The 20,706-nt window shown below is 31.4% G+C and overlaps 1 protein-coding gene across 1 annotated transcript in view; it reads left to right on the top strand.

Moving 5' to 3' along the window:
• LOC136977326 (ATP-binding cassette sub-family C member 4-like) overlaps positions 1-18,871 on the top strand; it is a 107,297-nt gene extending 88,426 nt beyond the window's left edge. The window contains exons 18-27 of the mRNA XM_067272794.1: positions 963-1,042; positions 3,713-3,863; positions 4,023-4,256; positions 4,325-4,425; positions 10,108-10,305; positions 10,393-10,548; positions 14,235-14,324; positions 14,439-14,611; positions 18,531-18,636; positions 18,701-18,871. Of these exons, the coding sequence (XP_067128895.1) occupies positions 963-1,042; positions 3,713-3,863; positions 4,023-4,256; positions 4,325-4,425; positions 10,108-10,305; positions 10,393-10,548; positions 14,235-14,324; positions 14,439-14,611; positions 18,531-18,636; positions 18,701-18,853 (1,442 nt within the window). The 3' untranslated portion in view covers positions 18,854-18,871. The remainder of the gene's footprint in view (positions 1-962; positions 1,043-3,712; positions 3,864-4,022; positions 4,257-4,324; positions 4,426-10,107; positions 10,306-10,392; positions 10,549-14,234; positions 14,325-14,438; positions 14,612-18,530; positions 18,637-18,700) is intronic.
• Positions 18,872-20,706: the final 1,835 nt, after the last annotated feature.

Below are 20,706 nucleotides of genomic sequence, written 5' to 3'. Positions count from 1 at the left end.
ATTTCGGACTATGAGAAATAAAATATTACTTTTACGTTGAATCGAAATGCGAATCCATCGAAACGCCTTCCATCAGTAAACATTGCGAAATGTTCTAATTGGATGATAAAATTCACACGATGGATTTTTTCGACAAAATCTTCAAAATTATTGAGATATTTTTAATGATATGCATGATGATTCCAGTCTCGTCATCCGACTCCTCAAATGGCTTACTTAAATTTGCACGGCCTGAGATGTTCCAGATGTTCCAGTACGTTCGTAGGAAATTCACATCCGCACTCAACTTGTTTGATATGTACAGTTTATTTACAAAAGCATACAGGATATCACTGTTTTCCACCGTATCGATTGGCACAATAATAACCGAGGGCAAGTTTGAACCATCGCGATATCCAGCAGATGATTTTATTACCGTAGAAAGACTCTATCTGCACTTTTGTAAGACTTAAATAAATGAATGCATTTATATACAAGATTTTTCTTACTATCCACAGTGGTAGTAGCTACATTTACAGTAGTACAGTAGCAAAAGTAAGTTTGCACTTCTAAATTCCCTTAAATATTGATTCTGGTTATGCTAGAAGATACTGACACAAAAACCAGAATCAAAATATTTTTATCAAATTTCTTTTCGTGAGTAAGAATCTCTCAGAATTTTTCACCATAGATATGTTTCAGAAGAGGTAAGAATATTTTATCGTAAGAGAAATTAAGTATATTTCATAATACCACACATAATTAAAAGCATGCACATCGAATAGTATTAAAAGTTTGGTTATAAGTTTGTATTCAGAGGAAAATCTGCATGGAAACATTTCAGTTCAAAAAATTTTGCATGATTATTTGTAGTTGTAATTGCTAAACATTGTATTTATAGTAATGTTAATAATGATAACATAAATGTATTTCACACAATTTTATTTGTTACAATTAAAGTTATAAATCTTGTGACATTTTAGGAAAAATTCTAAACCGATTTTCAAAAGATGTTAATAATATGGATGATATGCTGACATTTGTTTTCTATGAAGCCATAAGAGTAAGTTTCGATTAATTATATTTTCGAGTAGTAACAGGAATTTGTATATAACACAAATATATTAGTAGGCCTACAGTTAAATAAAGATATAAATAACATATAAATCATGACATCTTTAATAAAATGTTTTACTCCTTGCTTTATATTGTTAATATATCATGTCTGTCCCTAAATATAAAGACAGTACTAATTTTAGTACAAAAATATTTACACTAAAAACTCTCTGCAAAAATAAGTCATTTTCGGCTTGCTTGAACTTTCATATATTCATATAAAATGATAACCGTGTAATTAGACATAACAAGTCAAGGCAGAATATTTTTATAGGATTACAATCAATTTTTACTCTAGAAACAATATAAAAGCATACAACAAAATTAACTGAAACAACTAATAAAATGTTAAGAAGTTATATTTAACAACAAAGTAATATCCAATGAAAACTCCTTTGGCTAACTTTCCAAATGTGGTCTGGTATTGAAAGTATCAGACAGATGCGCTTATTTTTTCCAGTAACAAATTGTCGTTCATTTTAGTTACTCCACATTATTATACTGCTGCTCATTTGCGTATACAGTTCTAGCCAGAATCTCTTGAAGATTCTGCATTGAATTAAGGGAAGGAGTTAGATCTGATCAATTAACAATTGACACTCCATTAGCCAAAAACCATCCATATATAGAGTTCGCTGTGTGAATGGAAGATGTGTCTTGCTGAAACAGCTATCGATTCTCAGCAATACTTTCTGCAAATGGAAAGAGATTGTCCTTCAATATGTCCTGATAATCATTTGCTTTTGTACGCTTTCGAAAAAAAAAAAAGGAATTTTCTTGCCAACTAAAATAACTGTACACCATAATTGACCTCCTGCTTGTTATCATTTCGAATATACTGCTTTGTACCTTCTCAAATCAAGCCAGCGGTGACTACAACTGTAAGGTTCAACGTGAGGACACCGAGTAGGTTAAGCCTACTACACGTGTTTTAAGCGTTTCGCGGATGGCAGTATCGCGGTTTCGTATGTGATACTAGGAATAAGAGGATGATGTAGGAGATGACGAGATTCAGTTGGAAAGAGCCCTTCAATACAGTTTACACTTAAACATTTATTGAACGGCACAAACGATTGTAAAACATGTCAACATAATTTAGTATAGTCTAGTATTTGCGGTTATACAGGCTATCATCACAGGAAGATAGAGAAGTCACAAAATTACCTTAATCATAGGGGATGAACACGAAGTGGTTCAGTTCCTCTTCGAGGTGCGTAGAATAAACCTCAGCGTATAGATAGGTGAAGCATTCGGTTGCAATAGGTGAAGCACAGACAATAATCCGTACGATTGGAGGAACAAAGACAGCAGGATTCGGCCGTTCCTTGGTATATTTAACGAGCAAAATACTTCAGGATGTGAAAAGTTTGCGAGAAAAGGGTCACTTTCTACACCGAGAGAGCGTAAATCGAGACTCTCTCAGTTCAGAATGTTGACATACACTGGCTTAAGTCATCTTAGTGTTATTTTTCTCCCCTCATTTGATTCTCACACAACTATCTCGACTACCAAGGTTGATTTGTACTATTTTCACGTATCTGTCCAGCTCATATTTGCCTTGGCCCAGAGTAAAGGTTTCACTTTGTGTGTGGGCTTTAGTGATGGAGCAGGCCTATTTGAACTAAATGCAAGATGCCGGCCTGTCTGACCAACTCTACCAGAAGCTGATTCGACAACATTAAACTCGGGTGTTGTTGCTAACTTCCGAAATCACATTTCGTTTCTGGCAATCTGATAAACAATGATTTGTTTTATTCTTTCTAAATTTTGAAGTAGGTCCCGTTAATTTCGTTTGACCATATTGAACTATAATGTGTAATCCACTATAGTCGATCGTTTTCGATTACATTGGATGAAGGATTTAATTATTTGGCAATTGCTGTTGGAGAGTGATTTTCACCTCTAAGAGCAAAAATTTCACTTTTCTCTATGTCTGTTCATTTGCCTCGGCCCATCGTTAATTTTTTAATTATAATCAACTGCACTCATTTTTACTAGTTCTGCTCGATTAATGTTAACCTCCCGTGTCTAAATATCAACACTCTTTTATATTTTTGGGACGTTGAATTGAACTTGAGACGATTATGTTAATTGTTTTCTCTCATTAGAAAATATTATCATTATTTAAGTTTACACTCATTAAAGAATAAATATTCTAAAAATAAATATCATATGCAATTTTCTTTTGTGTAAATGATTTTATACGATGTCTTTAAAGTTACGGGAAGCACCTGAAGTAAAAAGAGTGCATAAATTCACTGAACGCCAACATAAAGGTTTGCTCCTCACCTAGGGCAGGTCTCCGTGTATTTTTTCTGTTTTATTGAGGTCTAACACATAAATATGGCTAGATTTTTATTGAGAATCTTCCCTGGAATTTTATAGAAATCATATAATTGTTGCATTACCGTGTCCATTAATCTAATCTTATTCAAAAATGGAACTAGAATGTGTGAACATTAATAATGGTAAATTTATTGTTGCTTTTACTATTACTTTTCGTATTCTATAAGCGTCTATTTTTTCATATTAGCATAAAATTAATTCAGGTACAAAGAATAATTATTTGAATATACAGCAACATGATCATTTCATAACTGATGTTTTATAATTTCAGGCATCTGGCTTCTCTATCGGAATGATTGTAATTGAAGCGTTAATCTGTCCTTATTTCTTAATAATAACATTTTTTCTCTTGATCTCGTTTTATGTTATGTGGACTACTCATAACAGAGTTTTGAATAGCATAAAGTATCTAGAAGGAAAATGTATGTATTTATGAATTAAAGTTTATTGTATTTGATGATATGACAAGAACATTTTAATAATTAATTTTTTAATTTAGTAAATTTCTCTAAATCCTAAGAAATACTTATTATTTGAATGAATCATTTGATAAACATCATGTAACAAATTTATTTTGGTAGCGAGAAGCCCGGTATTTTCTCATCTGAGTGTAACCCTGTACGGACTTACAACAATCAGAGCATTTAATGCAGAAAGCAAATTTAAATCTACGTTTAATGAATATCAGGACAGACACACTGCAACATGGTTCTTATACGTGTCTTTAAATCGATGGAATTGCTTATACGGTCAAATAATTAGTTACATATATCTAATTATTACTGTTATTTTTATAATTGTTTTCGTGAATACTGGTAAGTGAATATATTCAACATCTTAAATTTTACAATTTAATAAATTTTTATCACTATACAATTAACAGAGGATGCAGGAATCAAACTAGGACTTGTTGTCAATTATGGAATAATGATATGTTTGCATTTTAATTGGATTATAAAGCAATCATCAGAAACAGAATATCAGGTAAGTTTATTTCTTACGTTAATATTTATTATTAGTCAACTATGGGCAATCAGAGGTGAAGTCGATATGGGTAATTAACGCTACTAATTGCTCACAAATTTGCACCTTGCTAGTGAGCTGGAAACATGAAGTACCAGAATTTTTCGTGTCTGACATCTAAATACAGTGCAGTTCTCTTATTGTAAAGTAACATTAGAAATTCTCTCTAGATTATTAATTGGACATTCAAAGAAACAACACTGATCACATCACATTCTATTTCGATTTAATTATCTAGAATAATGTTCATTTTGTATAGGGGAAACCGGGGTTAGTTGTGACAGTTTTTACTTAAAATTTTTTTATGAAGGTTTGACTTAACATAGAAATCTGTAAGTCTGCTGACAGGTTAAGCATTCTCTTAGCTATATATTCCACATTTTTGTACTTTTCTATGAATTTATTAACATTCTGAAATATTCAGTTTTCTGAAGAGTGCGACTTTGTAACAATGTACCCCTTAGTGGGGTAAGTTGTTACAGAGCCGGGGCAAGTTGTTACATTTACTTTTTCCATACCAACAAAGCAGATTAATTGAAAATGTGAAAGTAAACATGATGTAAAGTTTAAGGAATATTTATTTTAAAAAACTTTTACAATGAAACAATTATACACATATATATAGTAAGAGAAAAAGCCATTGCACCAATTCAGAACATATTTCTTAAAACAAAATGTGCGATGTGAAGTGTGAGGTGGAAATGACATCAGGTAGATTCCGTTTGCTTTGCAAAAATCAAGAACTGGTAATGACAAATAAAAAATATGGTTATCAAGAATTACCAAAACTGGCGAATCGACAGATGATGATAAATGCTTGTGGAAAAGTTTCATAAACTGCAAAAAAATTGGTCCAGTCATCCATCCACTGGGATGAGCAGCACCAATGCAACCTGTTGGACCCTGGGCGATGAAATGCTGCTTAAAGTGGACACGCGGAAATATGAAGAGGGGAGGTACAGAATTGCCTATAGCATTTACTGCTACTTCAATCGTCAAAGTAGTTTCCTTTTCTGCGGACGTTGTTCTTCCTACTTGTTTTTTGCCCTTCTCAGCTATGATTTTATTTTGTTTTTGAACTATAGTTGCACACGTTTCATCCATATTCCAAACCTGGTGCCCTTCAAATCGGTGATGTTGAAGAACATCTTGCAAATTGTCATAAAACTGTCCAACATTGAGAGCATTAAAGCTTGTTGCCCTAGATGAACTCGTGGCGTCAGGAGTTCGAAGGGATAATTTGGGATGCCTTTTTAAGAATCCTGAAAGCCAGTCTTCTGTAGCTCGCTTTGTTTCGTCCCAATTTTTCGGAAAGATGACTTCACAGGCAACACCATATTCGTACGCAAGCATCCTTACATCAGTGGAAGATAAACCATAGTAAATTCTACTTGAATGAACAATATATTCCTCGAGTTTTGATTCTTGTCCATCTGAAAAAACTTGCCTGTGCCTAGTGTACCCAACCAAGTTGACAGATGGTGCAGAAGTATCGTTATTTTTCCCCACTCTTTTGATATAGCGTTGGAGAATCATAAAATTAATTTTATAAATATCAGCTGCTTTTCTAAGTGATAACTTCTTTTCTTCTACATCCTTTGCTGCAGCTTCACATCTGTAGAACCTCTAGTGGTTTACCTTTTATGTGTTCGTGGCATTTTCTGAAATATAATAAAAAATACTAGCAGACAAATACATGGGGTAAGTTGTTACAATGTAACAACATGCCCCAATCATTTTGTAACAACTTGCCCCGATCCCGCCATTTTGATTAAATGGCGAAATACTCTTGAGCATTTCAAGATATTTATGCAATTACAACAAAATATTACACTATCGTATACTGTTAATAAGCATGTTAAACATTGGAAACCTACCATGCAATCCTGTATTCAAAAGTAGATGGGGATCACAATACAAAAAAATTACTCTTAGGTTGGAAAATGATACAAATGAAGATATCACAACTCTAATAGCTCCTCTTACCGCCAAATTTCACGTAGCGTTAGAATGACGTAAGTGTCAAATACCATGTTAATTAGCAAGTGCTACCTCTTGCGTGTGCTCAGAAAACTTAAAATAACAACTAACCCCGTGTAACAACTAACCCCGGTCTCCCCTGTAAAAAGCACAAATGTTATATGTGTATACAGAGACGTTGATGTGACATAATACCGACTGTCTTATGTCACATCAACGTCTCTGTATACACATATAACATTTGTGCTTTTTACAGGGGAGACCGGGGTTAGTTGTTACACGGGGTTAGTTGTTATTTTAAGTTTTCTGAGCACACGCAAGAGGTAGCACTTGCTAATTAACATGGTATTTGACACTTACGTCAATAACTGCTCGACGACAATATCAATCATAATCATTACATAGTATCTATCAGAAGGTACTGAGCAAAACACTAAACATAACATACAAATAACACCTTATCTTTGCCGAGAAAATATTCATTTCGAAAACGAATTTTTTCAGCCTGATTTACAGGCCATCATCAGGTTCTGAACTAAACTGGAACTAAAGCATTCCAAAATAGAATACAAAATTAAAAAAATTAAATAACTAACGGAATAACAAAATATAAAATTAAGTTAAACAAAAATTAAAAGTAATCACGGGAACAAGATAAAAATAAGTATAAGAATTAATATAATATCTCTAATAAAATTACTAATTTAATTGGTTAGAGTTCTTAGTAAATTTTTTAATCATAAACTTCCGTGCAGAGGAAGACTTCCTGCATCCCTCGCATTCAAACATCATTCATGTAGTTTACTCCTATAAATCTGAATTTTTTCCGCTGTCATTTTCTTATTTTCCCGTAAATTAGAGTTTTTAAAAGCTTGTTTAAATAACGGAGTGTTTTCCATGACGATCTACCGAATTGCATTCCTACTGAATGCCGTTCGCTGAAATACAGATTTTGTTTGGCTTGCTTCAAAAAGTCTATCCGAATAGCTAAAAACAGAAAATTAGGATTATTGAATGAACTCGTCAACCTAGAAGACGCAATTTATAATGAAGATCCTGAAAAACTAGTCATGGTTAATAGGAGAGTGGTTGACTTAACTGAAGCTGTCCACAAGAATTATACTAGTATTTATGTGAAGAAGCTAAAATGGATCTTACATAAACAGATTAGTAAAAATACCAAGAATAATTTTATTACTTACCAAGTATATGACCAAATATAGGTACCAAGAAGAATCATGAAGCTTCTAGAAAAAGGCCCAAATTTTGTCCCTGCAAACGTATGAATTGGGAGACTTCCATACAGGAAATTGAAAGAAGCATAGTCGGGCTAGATGCTTTGGAAAAGGAGTACTACAGATGGGAAGCGGTCATCAACAATAGACAGAGAAACCGAACAAGAGATATTAGAAGCGGTGACATCAAACTGGCTAAAGATTGGTTAAGGCAAAATGAACTGGTGATAACTAGAGCTGATAAGAGTAAAAAATTAGCTCTCATAAAAAAGCTTACTTATAACAAAGCACTAATGGATTACATTGAAAAGACAGAATGTGAAAATGCCGACAGCAAGATAATTGGAAGCTTGGTTAGAAGGGTCAGGAAACTAGAAGTCTCTAATATTGCCACGACTTTACCATTCCTCAAGAAATGCAGGAACTTTAGACCTGGAAAACGTAGATTGTTCGCTTTTGCTTAGGTGCACAAAACAGATAAAGAAATAAGGCCGGTGGTGGAAAAATGCAGAGGACCCACGTTTCTATTAGAAAAAAAGTTACAAGAATTTTTATCTTCCCAGCTGGACACAGATGCACTAGTTACATTTAATCCTCTGAAAGTAGTCAAAGACTTACAAAATATTTCGTTAATGGAAGATGAGGTTGCAACTGTTTTCGGCTATGAGAATATTTATCCTTCAGTTAAGACAGAATCATGTGTTGAAGCGCTTTTGGATTTCTTAATCGACAAGAACAATGAGTTTCTTACTTACACTAACGAAGTAGAGGAACTGGCTAGATTGGTGTGCCAGGAATCTTGTTTCACTTATATAATGGGCAGACGTACAGACAGAGAAGAGGGGTCCCTATGGGAAATCCACTCTCAGGGATCTTATGCGAATTAGTAGTTAGGAGACTAGAAAGGAGAATTATTCACAATTTCAAAGAAGATATCGTTTATTTTAGCAAATATGTTGATTACCTTTTTATAATATGGAAAAATAACTGAAAAATTCAGGATTTTATGGATAAAATCAATCATAATGATGATGGCCTTAAATTGAGATTAGAACAGAAGAGTTCTACAGATGTGCATTTTCTAGACATCAGCATCAAGTTCAAAAAAGGCCATCTATCAACTAGTGTTTTTATTAAACCACCCCACAGCCCATTATATATACCAGCCCATTCCAAAGATCCGTTTAATTATAAAATGGCCGCATTTCGTGCTCTGATAAGAAGGGCATTTTTGTATTGTGACACAATTCAAGACAGGATTAAAGAAATTGATAGAATAATGAATGTGGCCCAGACCCTAGGTTACCGAAAAAGCACAATCATAGGAATAGTAAATAAATATGAAGCGAACAAGAAAAGGTCATTTAAAAGTGTCCCGACTAGAGTCATCAAGTATACCTATAATGAAAGTATGAATAACGTTATGAAGGTAGTTGCGGACAAGAAAGGTTCCAGAACGCTAATAAAAAGGGCCCGAAATTTATATAAAATCCTCAGAAATGACAAAGATAGCATAAGGTCAGAGGAAGAGCGGGAGTTTATAGAATTCCATACGATAATAACCAATTGGATATTTAAAATGATTATATCGGAGTAATCACCAGAACATTGGGACTTAGACTCAAAGAACATAAATATAATATCAGAAAAGGATCCAATGCAACAATTCAGTCCCAAATGGCACAAACACAAGACTCTGTAGTCAAATGGAATGATGCAGCCATCATAAAACCTATATATTCCCCATGTTTGGCAATGACAACGGAAAAAATTCAGATTTATAGGAGTAAACTACATGAATGATATTTGAATGCGAGGGATGCAGAAAGTCTTCCCTCTGCATGAAAGTTTATGATTAAAAAATTTACTAAGAATTCTAACCAATTAAATTAGTAATTTTATTAGAGATATTATATTAATTCTTATATACTTATTTTTATCTTGTTCCCGTGATTACTTTTAATTTTTGTTTAACTTAATTTTATATTTTGTTATTGTTAGTTATTTAATTTTTTTAAATTTTGTATTCAATTTTGGAACGCTTTAGTTCCAATTTAGTTCAGAACTTGATGATGGCCTGTAAATCAGGCTGAAAAAATTCGTTTTCGAAATGAATATTTTCTCGGCAAAGATAAGGTGTTATTTGTATGTTACATTACATAGTACCTAGTTTTTTTTGCTTTTGTGACTATTGTTTGTCAGGCCTTTCGGTCTTCTTATTTTATCTTTATGCTATACTTTAGTTATTCTAAATCTGATTTCTTAAAAATATAACAATATGATAGTAAAATGTACAAGATATGAAAAAACAAGAATATTATTCAATTAGAAGAACTAATAATAGCAATATTGGTATAAATTTTCCGATTTTTACAGTTTATTAGTAAACAAATATTTCACTTTATCTCATACTATTTCGATTTTTCAGATGAATTCTGTTGCTCGTATACTAAATTACAGCAATTTGAAATCAGAAGCAGCATACAACTCTTCCACTGACAAACAACCACCCGCAGATTGGCCTCGTACAGGAGAAATTGAATTTAAAAATGTATCTTTGCAATACTCGAAAGATAAAAATATTGTTTTAGATAACTTAACATTTCGTATCTATTCAGGAGAAAAAGTAAGTGATGTGTACATTGTGAAGAATTTTACTTATCAATTTCTAGAGAAATACTGTTCTATTCTTGATAATTTATTTTCATTGCAGATAGGAATTGTTGGACGAACAGGAGCTGGAAAAAGTTCAGTAATTGCTGCTTTATTTCGTATGGCAGAACCAACAGGAACGATATGCATCGATGGTGTTGAAACTAAGGATATAGGTCTTCGGGATATACGTAGTAAAATATCGATCATTCCACAAGTAAATGAATATAAATATTAAATTAGACATTTATTTCTTGTTAGTGTCAATAGTATAAAATGTGCTATTAGCGCAATTTTCATTATTTCACCACATGTTTAATAAATTCAAAACCCTGTGTATATTGAAACGTTTTATTGGGTTGTGACGGTTGTAAATCGCATTTTCGCGAATGAAATTTTCTATTTATTTTACATTCGAAACAATGAAATTCTGTAATTCCAACGCATTCAAAAACTAGGTATTCGACTGATATATATTCAACAAATAAATATTTCATTTATTTTCAAAATTCTTGAATATAAATTAATACCTACTGTAAATAGGAGCCAGTTTTCAATAAAAGTCCTCCCCGGAGGCATTTCTGATTGGCAGTTTGCCAACCTGTAGCATTGACATAACCACATAATTCAGATATGAATTCCAATTCTATTCGAATTCATATCTGAAATATATTTGATGATTTTGACTTTTTCTTTTCTGTCTAACTGTAAGATTTGTATATTTTGATTAATTAAATTTTTCATGTTCGACACTTTTCTTCTTTTTTTCTTATCATTAATAGTTCTGTCTAATAACTTGTAATATTAACTAATATCGTATCTTTGTTGAGCAAGACTTGAGGACCATTTCATAAACTTACGTCATTGTTATGCTCTGATGCTCTTATTTTTAAATTTCTAGTGATATATGAGTAATATTCTTTTCTTATTTACGATTATCCTCTTGTGGTTGACAAGACGAGCCATAGAATATTCGTCGGTGCTCACTACCAGACTCATAAAATGGAAATATCTGTGTTTTCGTTAACACATAAATACAGGTTAATTTCCCATAGAACATCCTGTCCAAATGTCATCCCCGTTTGACAATTGCCTACGAGTTGTGTTGCTTTATTCTATCAATGCAATCGATAAGCATCGAGATAATTACCCCGTAGTTAAGTGAAACTTAGAAATTTTAATGGAATATCTCCGGCAAGTTAGAACACTACATCGACCAACTGTTGCTATAACTGTCATTTTGTGTACCTTAAAACAGAAAATACACTCGCATTCATAGGGCTATTGAAATGTGTTTCAAAAATATTTTAGTGTACACAATGTTCGGCTTTTAGAAACAATCTTTTTACATAAGAAATTCAGATTATGTATTCTTAAATTTTAAATTTTCTTGCACAAAGTAATGTTCAATCAGGTTTATGTCAAACACCAGGTAATTCTGTAACATGAAAATTAACATTCGTTATAAAACAGTTCAAAAACGCAAGTCAATGTTTGTGTTTAATACTCTTCAAGGTAGGTTATACATTAAATTGTAGCCTACTTTTCGTGTAATCTGCTGAATGCTTGATGTATTACTATAATTAATACTGAAAATTTTTGAAGAGCAGTTTGTAGTGCTAAAATACGTACAATTAATTATAAGTTTCCTTATTATATTGAAATTTGGACATTTCTTAATATATTTGAAATATTTGTTTTTGAAATTTTCTGTTTGATATGGAATCCTGCATGGTTATGTGAAAAAATAGATACACTACTTATAGAAATACAGTAAATAAATACTATACCGATATATATATATTTCTTGATTATCCTGAAATAATATCTATTATTTCTAATCATATATATCATTTAGTTCATTAAATAGTTGTTGGCAATATTTAGTTCCTCGTATATGAATGTTTTTCACAAATAATTGTGACGACATTTTTTAAAATATCAAGGATGAGGAATCAGCAAGAAAAATACGCTAGTCCCGAGTCCGTATTTTTAATACTGACTCCAACATCGAGACTCTGATTCCGAACCCGATTCTTTATACTAATATATGACTAGTAAGTTAGTAGTTTGTTCAATAGAAATGAAGTAGGTTAAAGTAAATCATTTAACAAAAATAGTGTTTAGTTATTTCATCCCATATTAATTCCAGTTTGCAGGAATAAACTGCATTTTTTTCACTCTTTATGTTAAGAAAAATTTAGTTTTTTTTTAAATCTGTAATCTAGCTTCTAATGTTTATGCTTAAACCCGTAATTAAAGTCATACTTTGACTTCGTTCATATCTGATCTATCAATGTTAATAAAATAAAACACAATTATTCATTGGGAAAGTTTTAACATTATAATCGTAATTCACGTATTTTTTACCCTATAAACGTTAAGATAATGGTATTAATAGTTTGTTAAACGTCAACAGGAAGTTAGTAGTCGAATGCCGATAAATTTTTTGTGTTCTGACTCCCATAAAAAAATTCAATCAACCCTTGAGTCCAGACAACTTACTCCTGACTCCAAATTTTATTTCTCTTAAATATTGAAATAGAAGAATACAAAATTATATAACCCTGCAATTGACAGATTTTCTCTGTTTTAGGGTAACGCTTACACACGACAGTATTTAAAACATTCTGTAATCTTTGCTTTGCAGGTACAGACTCTATAGTGAAGATCCTTATTAAGCCGTTACGATCTTTACGATGAATCGTCTCGAGTTGGGTTTCGTGACTCGAGAATGTCCGTAAGGTGGTTCGAGGAAAGCTACACCTCCACACTCAACAAGGAAATATATACAGTTTATTTACACAACAAATATTTACAAGATGTACAAACTCGACAACATTACATACACTATGCAACAAGGATGTGGTATTTCACGTCGGCTTGTCTATTGGAGACTGTTAAACTTCGGGGAATTCAGGTCGCCTTTCCGGAGTTGGCTCAACTATACGGCCTGTCCAGTCTCCACACTTACCCGTCCCTGAGATCGTTGTCAGAGGAGAACACTCTCTCTACGCTCAGCGGGCTGTCCAAGTGCCTGAGACTACCGTATTATCAGTCTCTTGCCCTTCTCCTCGTTTCTCTCGCCACCCTTAGCTTTTAAGGGATTCTACGGCGACCACTTGCGACCAATAGGGTCCTTCTTTTCCCCTGGGAGCTTCCAAAGACGTCCGCCCTACGCCCGACGACGTAGCTTACAAACGCGTCCGTCCCTTGTTTACGTTTTACAAGTCGACCAACACGTGGCCAACACATTGACATGTACCATAAACGGAGATGCTACTCCCTTTGTTGTTCCCGGCCGTTTATAGCCCCAGACCCCAGGTGGGACTAATTATCTCTGTCGCGTGGCTTTTCGACTTAGAACGCTAAAAGCGACCTTTACATCTATATTTTGGAAAAATACCAAAATATGAGCCGATGTATCCAAGTAATAATTTTTAAAATACAAAAATCAACAAACGATTAATACAAAAAATAACAAAATTCTTTAATTTTACAAATACAAAAATAATAATACACAACTTTTTTCTTTACTACTGTATTCAATTATATTTGCTTATACATGATTTATTTTTATATAATTTTCTGGTTTTGTTTCGTTGAATAATGTCTATCTTTCTTTAAATATAAAAACGATTACATGCTCATGGTTATGATAATCATAAGTCAACTTTAAATTCAATAGATGAATGAATGGATAATGTCATTCAGATCTTTTCAATCTTTTCTCCTGTGGATAATTCAAAATTCATATAATTATAATTTATTAATATTTTGTCATAAAAATCATTTGCTTACACTTTTAAAACAATTTTTAAAATAGTTATGATTTTAAATTATGTATTGTTATAGGTATGATACATCAAGTATAATATAGAAATACAGCATGCATTTTTTCAGGATCCAATGTTATTTACTGGTCCTTTTCGAAGAAACATTGATCTTTTTAATGAATATTCAGAAGAAATGCTATGGCAAGTTATTGAAGAGGTAAGAAAAATACAAAATAAATACAATACAAATAAATCTATTAAAAAATAATAGATGCCAGATATCGGTGTTCAATCTGCATTATATACTTATTGTATAATACATATGTTAAAGGTTCAATTAAAAGACGTTATTAAGAAGTTACCTGGAGGGTTGGATACACATGTAAGTGAAGGAGGCCGAAATTTCAGCGTTGGACAAAGGCAGTTAATATGTTTAGCAAGAGCAATTCTTCGTAACAATAAAATTATAGTAATGGACGAAGCAACATCCAATATAGATAAAAGGTAAGATTGTATTAGATCCATTTTCATAAAATTCTTAAATTTCAGATATAGTGTACTTCAGCTTATTATTGTTTTTCAATGCGTAATTTTTTATTGGTGTCAAAAAATTAGAGTTACTAATTACGTTTTAATATTTCTTTTTAAAATATTTATTTTTATTATTATATCAAAATGAAGAGTGTTCGATTCCATGGCTAGTTTTTAAGAAATTGTATATTGTTAACTTACTAATGCATATATTTAATATTTTCGCATACATACTTTCGATCAAGTATAAGAAGGATTTTTGGTTACATAAATTATGTGCAATAATCGATTCGATTAGGACTATTTTTAATAAATTATAAAAATCAATTTACGGACTAACATTATGAGAATGTCTATAATGTCATATAATTTCGGAAATTTAAATTTAGAAAAAATAATAAAAAATTAATTTTTCTCAATTTTTAAGTTGATATTCCTAATGTTCCAAAGTTTAAGATATCCAGATATATAACTGGTGTTGTAACAAATCTGTCATTTTATAATAATAACTGATTTTTAAAATATATAATATTATATGTACAGTACTTTTTATAAATTTTATTTTGTGAAAACTAATAAGGCCTTTTCTCACTCCCCTCGCGAGATGGTCATGTAGATCAGTGTTTCTCAAACTTTTTGGCCGCGACCCCCCTTCTGCACTTAAAAATTTCAAAGGACCCCCGAAGAATAAGTATGTGTCAAAAAACATCCCGGAGGGAGGGGGTTAGGCTCGTATTTAAATATTTATATTATTTTTATTATTTATATGTGCAATTTATTTAAGTAAAAATTATTTTATATATTTTTTATTTCTATTATTTCTAAACATGAATCCATAGTAAATTTATAAAATATTTGAAAAAATTGATCTGGCATCAATTTTTCAGCGACCCCCAAATATTTTTCACGACCCCCACTTTGAGAATCACTGATGTAGATGACAGGGAAATGGATGGTAACAGCTTTACAATTTAGGAATAGAGCTTATCCGAATCAATGAAGGGCGTCCTTTCTATCAAAAACTGCTACTAAATATATAGATATATGTTAGAAACGTGACAGAATCCTGAAAAATTCATTACAGCAAACTCGTTGTACAGAATTGTATATTTAAGTGATTTTATTCTGATATTTATTCTTAAAATCGTACTGCAGCAATTTGATATTATATATATAGATTCCCAAACGACTCATCTTGAAATGATTTTCGAGTATTTAAATCACTTTCTGAGTTTCCTAATAATAGTATTCAAATTTATAAAGATATATTAAAAATTAGCCTATTTAATAGGTAGCACGATTCTTTATCATCATAAAAATAAAATTGAAAATGAAATATGTTAATGCTATTCTCGGCTGTTTTTAAAAATTATATTTGAATAGAGCTTTTAGGATAGGTTTTTTTATATTTGAACTCTATAAACCATTATTGCGAACGAGGACAGTAACTTATAATCAAAGTTTCATGAACAATTTTAACCTATGATAAAGTATCTTTGACAAGTTTTAACGTTCACCATAATTGCTATACAAAACAGAATTTTTATACAGATTGTATATATAAGTAAAATTCTGTAACAACTAAGGACATACGAGAAAATCCAGGCAAAATTTTCGAAGTGTCCACTTTGATTTCTTGCTGATTCAGCAGCAAATTTTAATTCCAATTTTTTAATATATAGAGAACAATGAAATCTGAAACCCTTTTTAGTGAAACCTGTTTACATTTATTAATATATACAATTCTCTTTCACTTTTGATTATTTCGAACTAGTTGATGACATCCTTGTTCAGCTTAAGAAACATCGAAGTACTTATTTACGTTCGATATTTACATTAAATTCCATTAGTTTGCGAAAAAATACATTAGAGAGGTTGCAGCAGGCGTTTTTGCGATGAAAACGTCGGCCGCAACCTCTATATTAAATAATTGCTTCAATCATAGTGTCAACAAATCTGTTAACAATATCTTTATTATTTACGAAACTCTATATTGTACTTTACAGAAATGTTTGTGCTGAAAGAAATTAATAAGAATGTGTATGAATAAAATAAAAGCTTCCAGATGGAAAGCTTCCAGCTTCTTCGGAAAGAAAATCTTCTAAAGAAAAATTGAGAGAAGAAAAAGGGGTTAATGTTACCTTAGATATACAAAATGGCGGCTCGTCTCTGACTCCAGCATACAGAAGCGAAGAAACAGTGGGGACACTCCTTTTTCTAAACCTAACCTATTCTAATAATTTAGTTGCTAATAATTATGATAATTTATTACAATAGGTTAGGTTTAGAAAAAGGGGTGTCCCCACTGTTTCATTGCTTCTGTATGCTGGAGTCAGAGACGAGCCGCCATTTTGTATACCTAGGGTAACATTAACCGAAAAGTATAATATTTAATGATATTACTAATCAAAACATAAACGTATCCTACAGATATGTCATGCAGATTCAAGCATAGAAAAACAAAGTTAACATTCTCTTTCCTTATATGATCACTTACCTTACTTTATTAATCTAGAATTCTATTGATTTATGGAACATATTATTTATAAGTGAGTTATTGAAGTTATTCTATATTTTAATAACTTTTCTATTTTATTTAGTAATATCAACATAATATAATACACGATTAAAAGACGTATAAATGTACTTGCTTTTGTAGGTTATGCGTTGTTTCTAGTTCCTAAATGATGAGCTATATATATATATACCTGTGCTTTTTAAAATTATTTTGAAATTCCTGTATGCTGTTTTGCTGACATTCATCTGCCTCTGTTGCATTGCGAAAATGAAGTAGATCAGCTATCGCAGGTTTAAAAATATATATTGTTTTAGTATTATTTTAAATTTTAAAGTTCGTTATTTTGCCATTTTCACTTACGTAAACAACTAAGTGTTTTTGCTTAAATCTGGTTTTAAATTTTGTGATATAAATTAAATAAATAGTAAGTTCTCTGGCATAAAAAGAAAAAGATATTTTCATTTATCTAACTATTAATATCACGTGTTGTTCTCGTAAGCAGAAAACCGTTATTTAACTTTCTATTAACATTTTGTTAGATACAGAGATACTTTGTTACAGTTACACAATTCAAAATAAACGATAGATGGGAATTTTTCAAATTTGAATACATTTAATACTGGAAGAATCTATTTGTCAAGAAATTCGCTTTCATTACCAACTGAAAACTATATATCAGCCAAAACCTTCACATTATGCTCCATTTGCTGGCAATATAGATGAGTTATCGATCATTCATGTAATCTCAGCACATCAAACAAAAATTGTACTTGAAAATAATATTTAAATTTCGAGATAGATACTCGTGCAATTTCGTATATTTATACATTTGTACTAGAAACCATTTAAAATTGTTACTTAAAATTCCTACGTAGTTCGATCTTTTTCTGAGTATCGGACTCAACTGTAACAAAATTCAGGAAAAGACATTCCGATGATATGTTAGAATGAAATCAGTGCTTCTCAAAATTTTTTTGCAAAGAGTTTCATGTTAAATCTTACATCTACTTCATTACAAATTTAGAAATGCTTTCCAGTTGTGGGCACGCATAACTCTGGGGCAGGATTTGCAGAATTTATTGCTATGTCCCTCGTAAGAATAATGCTACATATAAATGGTACATAATGCAGTATATTATAAACCTCTACATCATAAAATCCCTTCCATTATTCACGTGGTCGGCTTTAAAAGTCGTGTATCGCGAAAAGATTTTCTTAGTACTCATATGGTAGAATAAGCCTTTCTTGATTGGTTCATGATATAATTAATTAATCGTGCTCAAAAGAATTAACATTATTAACATTAACTTTCTAAGAGATTTTATGCGGGTATTTCCATGACATTAATATAGTGCATTTATTTGTTTATTTTAGCACTGACTGCCGTGTACAGAAAATAATTCGAGAGAAATTCCAATCTTGTACAGTGTTGACAATTGCCCATAGATTGCATACAATTATCGATTCGGATAGAGTTCTGGTAAGATTTACCTGTTTAATGATATAAAATAAGTGTGTTTTAGTGAAGATTTCAAATATTTTAGGTTCTCGAGTCAGGAAAACTTAAAGAATTTGATTCGCCATATGAATTACTGAAGAATGTAAATGGTACTTTTTATAATTTGGTGAAGAAAACAGGAGAAATGTCAATGAAAGAGCTATACAGAATCGCGAGAGATTACTATAAAAGCAAATAAAATATCGCCAAAATGAAATTGTAAAAGAATTGTCATTTTCTAGGCAGATCAACTGTTTATGTATTTAATATTCATTTCTAAAAAACGTATCGTCGATTTAAAAATCAGATAATATGGAATTAAACGTTAATAGTGCTGTAGTATTTCTGATTTCCACTGTAAAATATGCGTATTAGTTAGTTTATTGAAATACTAGCAGGTAGGCCCGGCGTTGCTTGGGCAAAAGTAACGATAGCGAAGATTAAAATTATTACGTTATAGTCACAAAAAAAGAGTAATTTCATCAACGAACTAAGTTTTTCTAAAGAAAGGTCGAATTTGAAAATCGAATGTTCTAATATTGTTTGCGCGACGTGTTCTGATTATATCCTCCGATTTTCATCGAATGTTCTAAAGAAGAAAAGTCGAGAAAAACCGAACTAATCTGTTTAAATTTGAAAATCGAATGTGTTCCAACATATTACTTTTTTTTTTCCTTTTTATTTCAGCTCCCGTAAATCTTGCACGTTGCTTTCTTTTGTTCTTCATTGTTACTTAACACTTCCATTGTTACTTAACACTATCATTGTTACTTAACACTTTGGTACTTAAATCTGGTACCCTGACTGTGTACCAAATTTCAACTTTCAACTCCTAACCGTTTGTGCTCTTAACATTTACATTGTTACGTAACACTTCCATTGTTGATTCTTCCATTCTTAACGCTTCCACTGTAGACACTTCCATTGTTACTTAACATTTCCATTGTTGATGGAAGTGTTAAGACTTAATCCTGTCCCTCTCCCCCGTGGGGAGGAATTTCGAAAAATCTTTTTTAGCGTGTGTTGTCGTGAGGTACCCTAACTGGGTACCAAATTTCAACTTTCAACTCTTAACCGTTTGGGCTCTGCACTGATTATTATTATTATTTTTATCAACTCGTCTCGATTATATATATAGATGTTACAGTAAAAACCCGTTTTTAGTGAAAACGCGTTTTAACTAGTTGAAACTAGTTTCACTGGATGTCATTGTTAAAACCCGTTTTGTCTTGTTAAAACTAGAATTTACTGCTGTATGTGTTTTGATTTTAGATAAAACTAAAATCAAACATTAACTTTTTAACTTTTAACATTAGTTAAAACTAATTTTAGCTACATAAATATGTTTGGGGGAAATAAATAAAGTGATGGTTGAAATTAATAACATTTGTATTATTTAATACGATATTTATTGAAAATATTGGTCACACATCTGTGTTATTAACATTAATTAACCCTTTGTCCCCGAAGGCACCGATCGATCGGTACCCTGGCTTTTTAAGCAAAACTTCGAGGGTACCGATTCATCGTTACTTTGGTAAATATCGATTTTTGTAAAATTTATTAACAACAAATATAATCTCGTTCGATATGAAGTGAATAAAGTATAATAATTCGTTATATTAGTTGATAGCAGTATAAAATTTTGATTTCAAACAAATGTTTGATATAATGTGCGATAATTTCACAACGAATAAACATACATGCATATGTGTTATATCGAATTGTACAAAACAATATTCTACGTCTTTCTGGCTCAGTGCCCGCAAACAACTATGTAACTAGACAATGTTAATTTTCACAAAATGTTACAAATTATCAAGTTTGTGTGTCAGTTCTGATATGTATTATTTTTTCTTATAAATTTTTCTAATAAAATATCAATATATTTTATTATAAAAATATATTGATATAAAAATAAAATTATATAAAAATATCGTATAATTAGTATAAGTATCGTATAATTATCGTATAAATATCGTATAATTATATAAAAATATCGTATTCAAAACTAAAGATATTAATAAATGTAAGTAATTTTTTCATATAGAT

This window comes from Centruroides vittatus, unplaced genomic scaffold (assembly GCF_030686945.1).
Source record: "Centruroides vittatus isolate TY-2023 unplaced genomic scaffold, ASM3068694v2 contig_453, whole genome shotgun sequence".
Taxonomy (NCBI): Eukaryota; Metazoa; Arthropoda; class Arachnida; order Scorpiones; family Buthidae; genus Centruroides; species Centruroides vittatus.
Note: the sequence above shows the minus strand (reverse complement) of the source record. Positions and strands in the feature narration are given on the sequence as shown.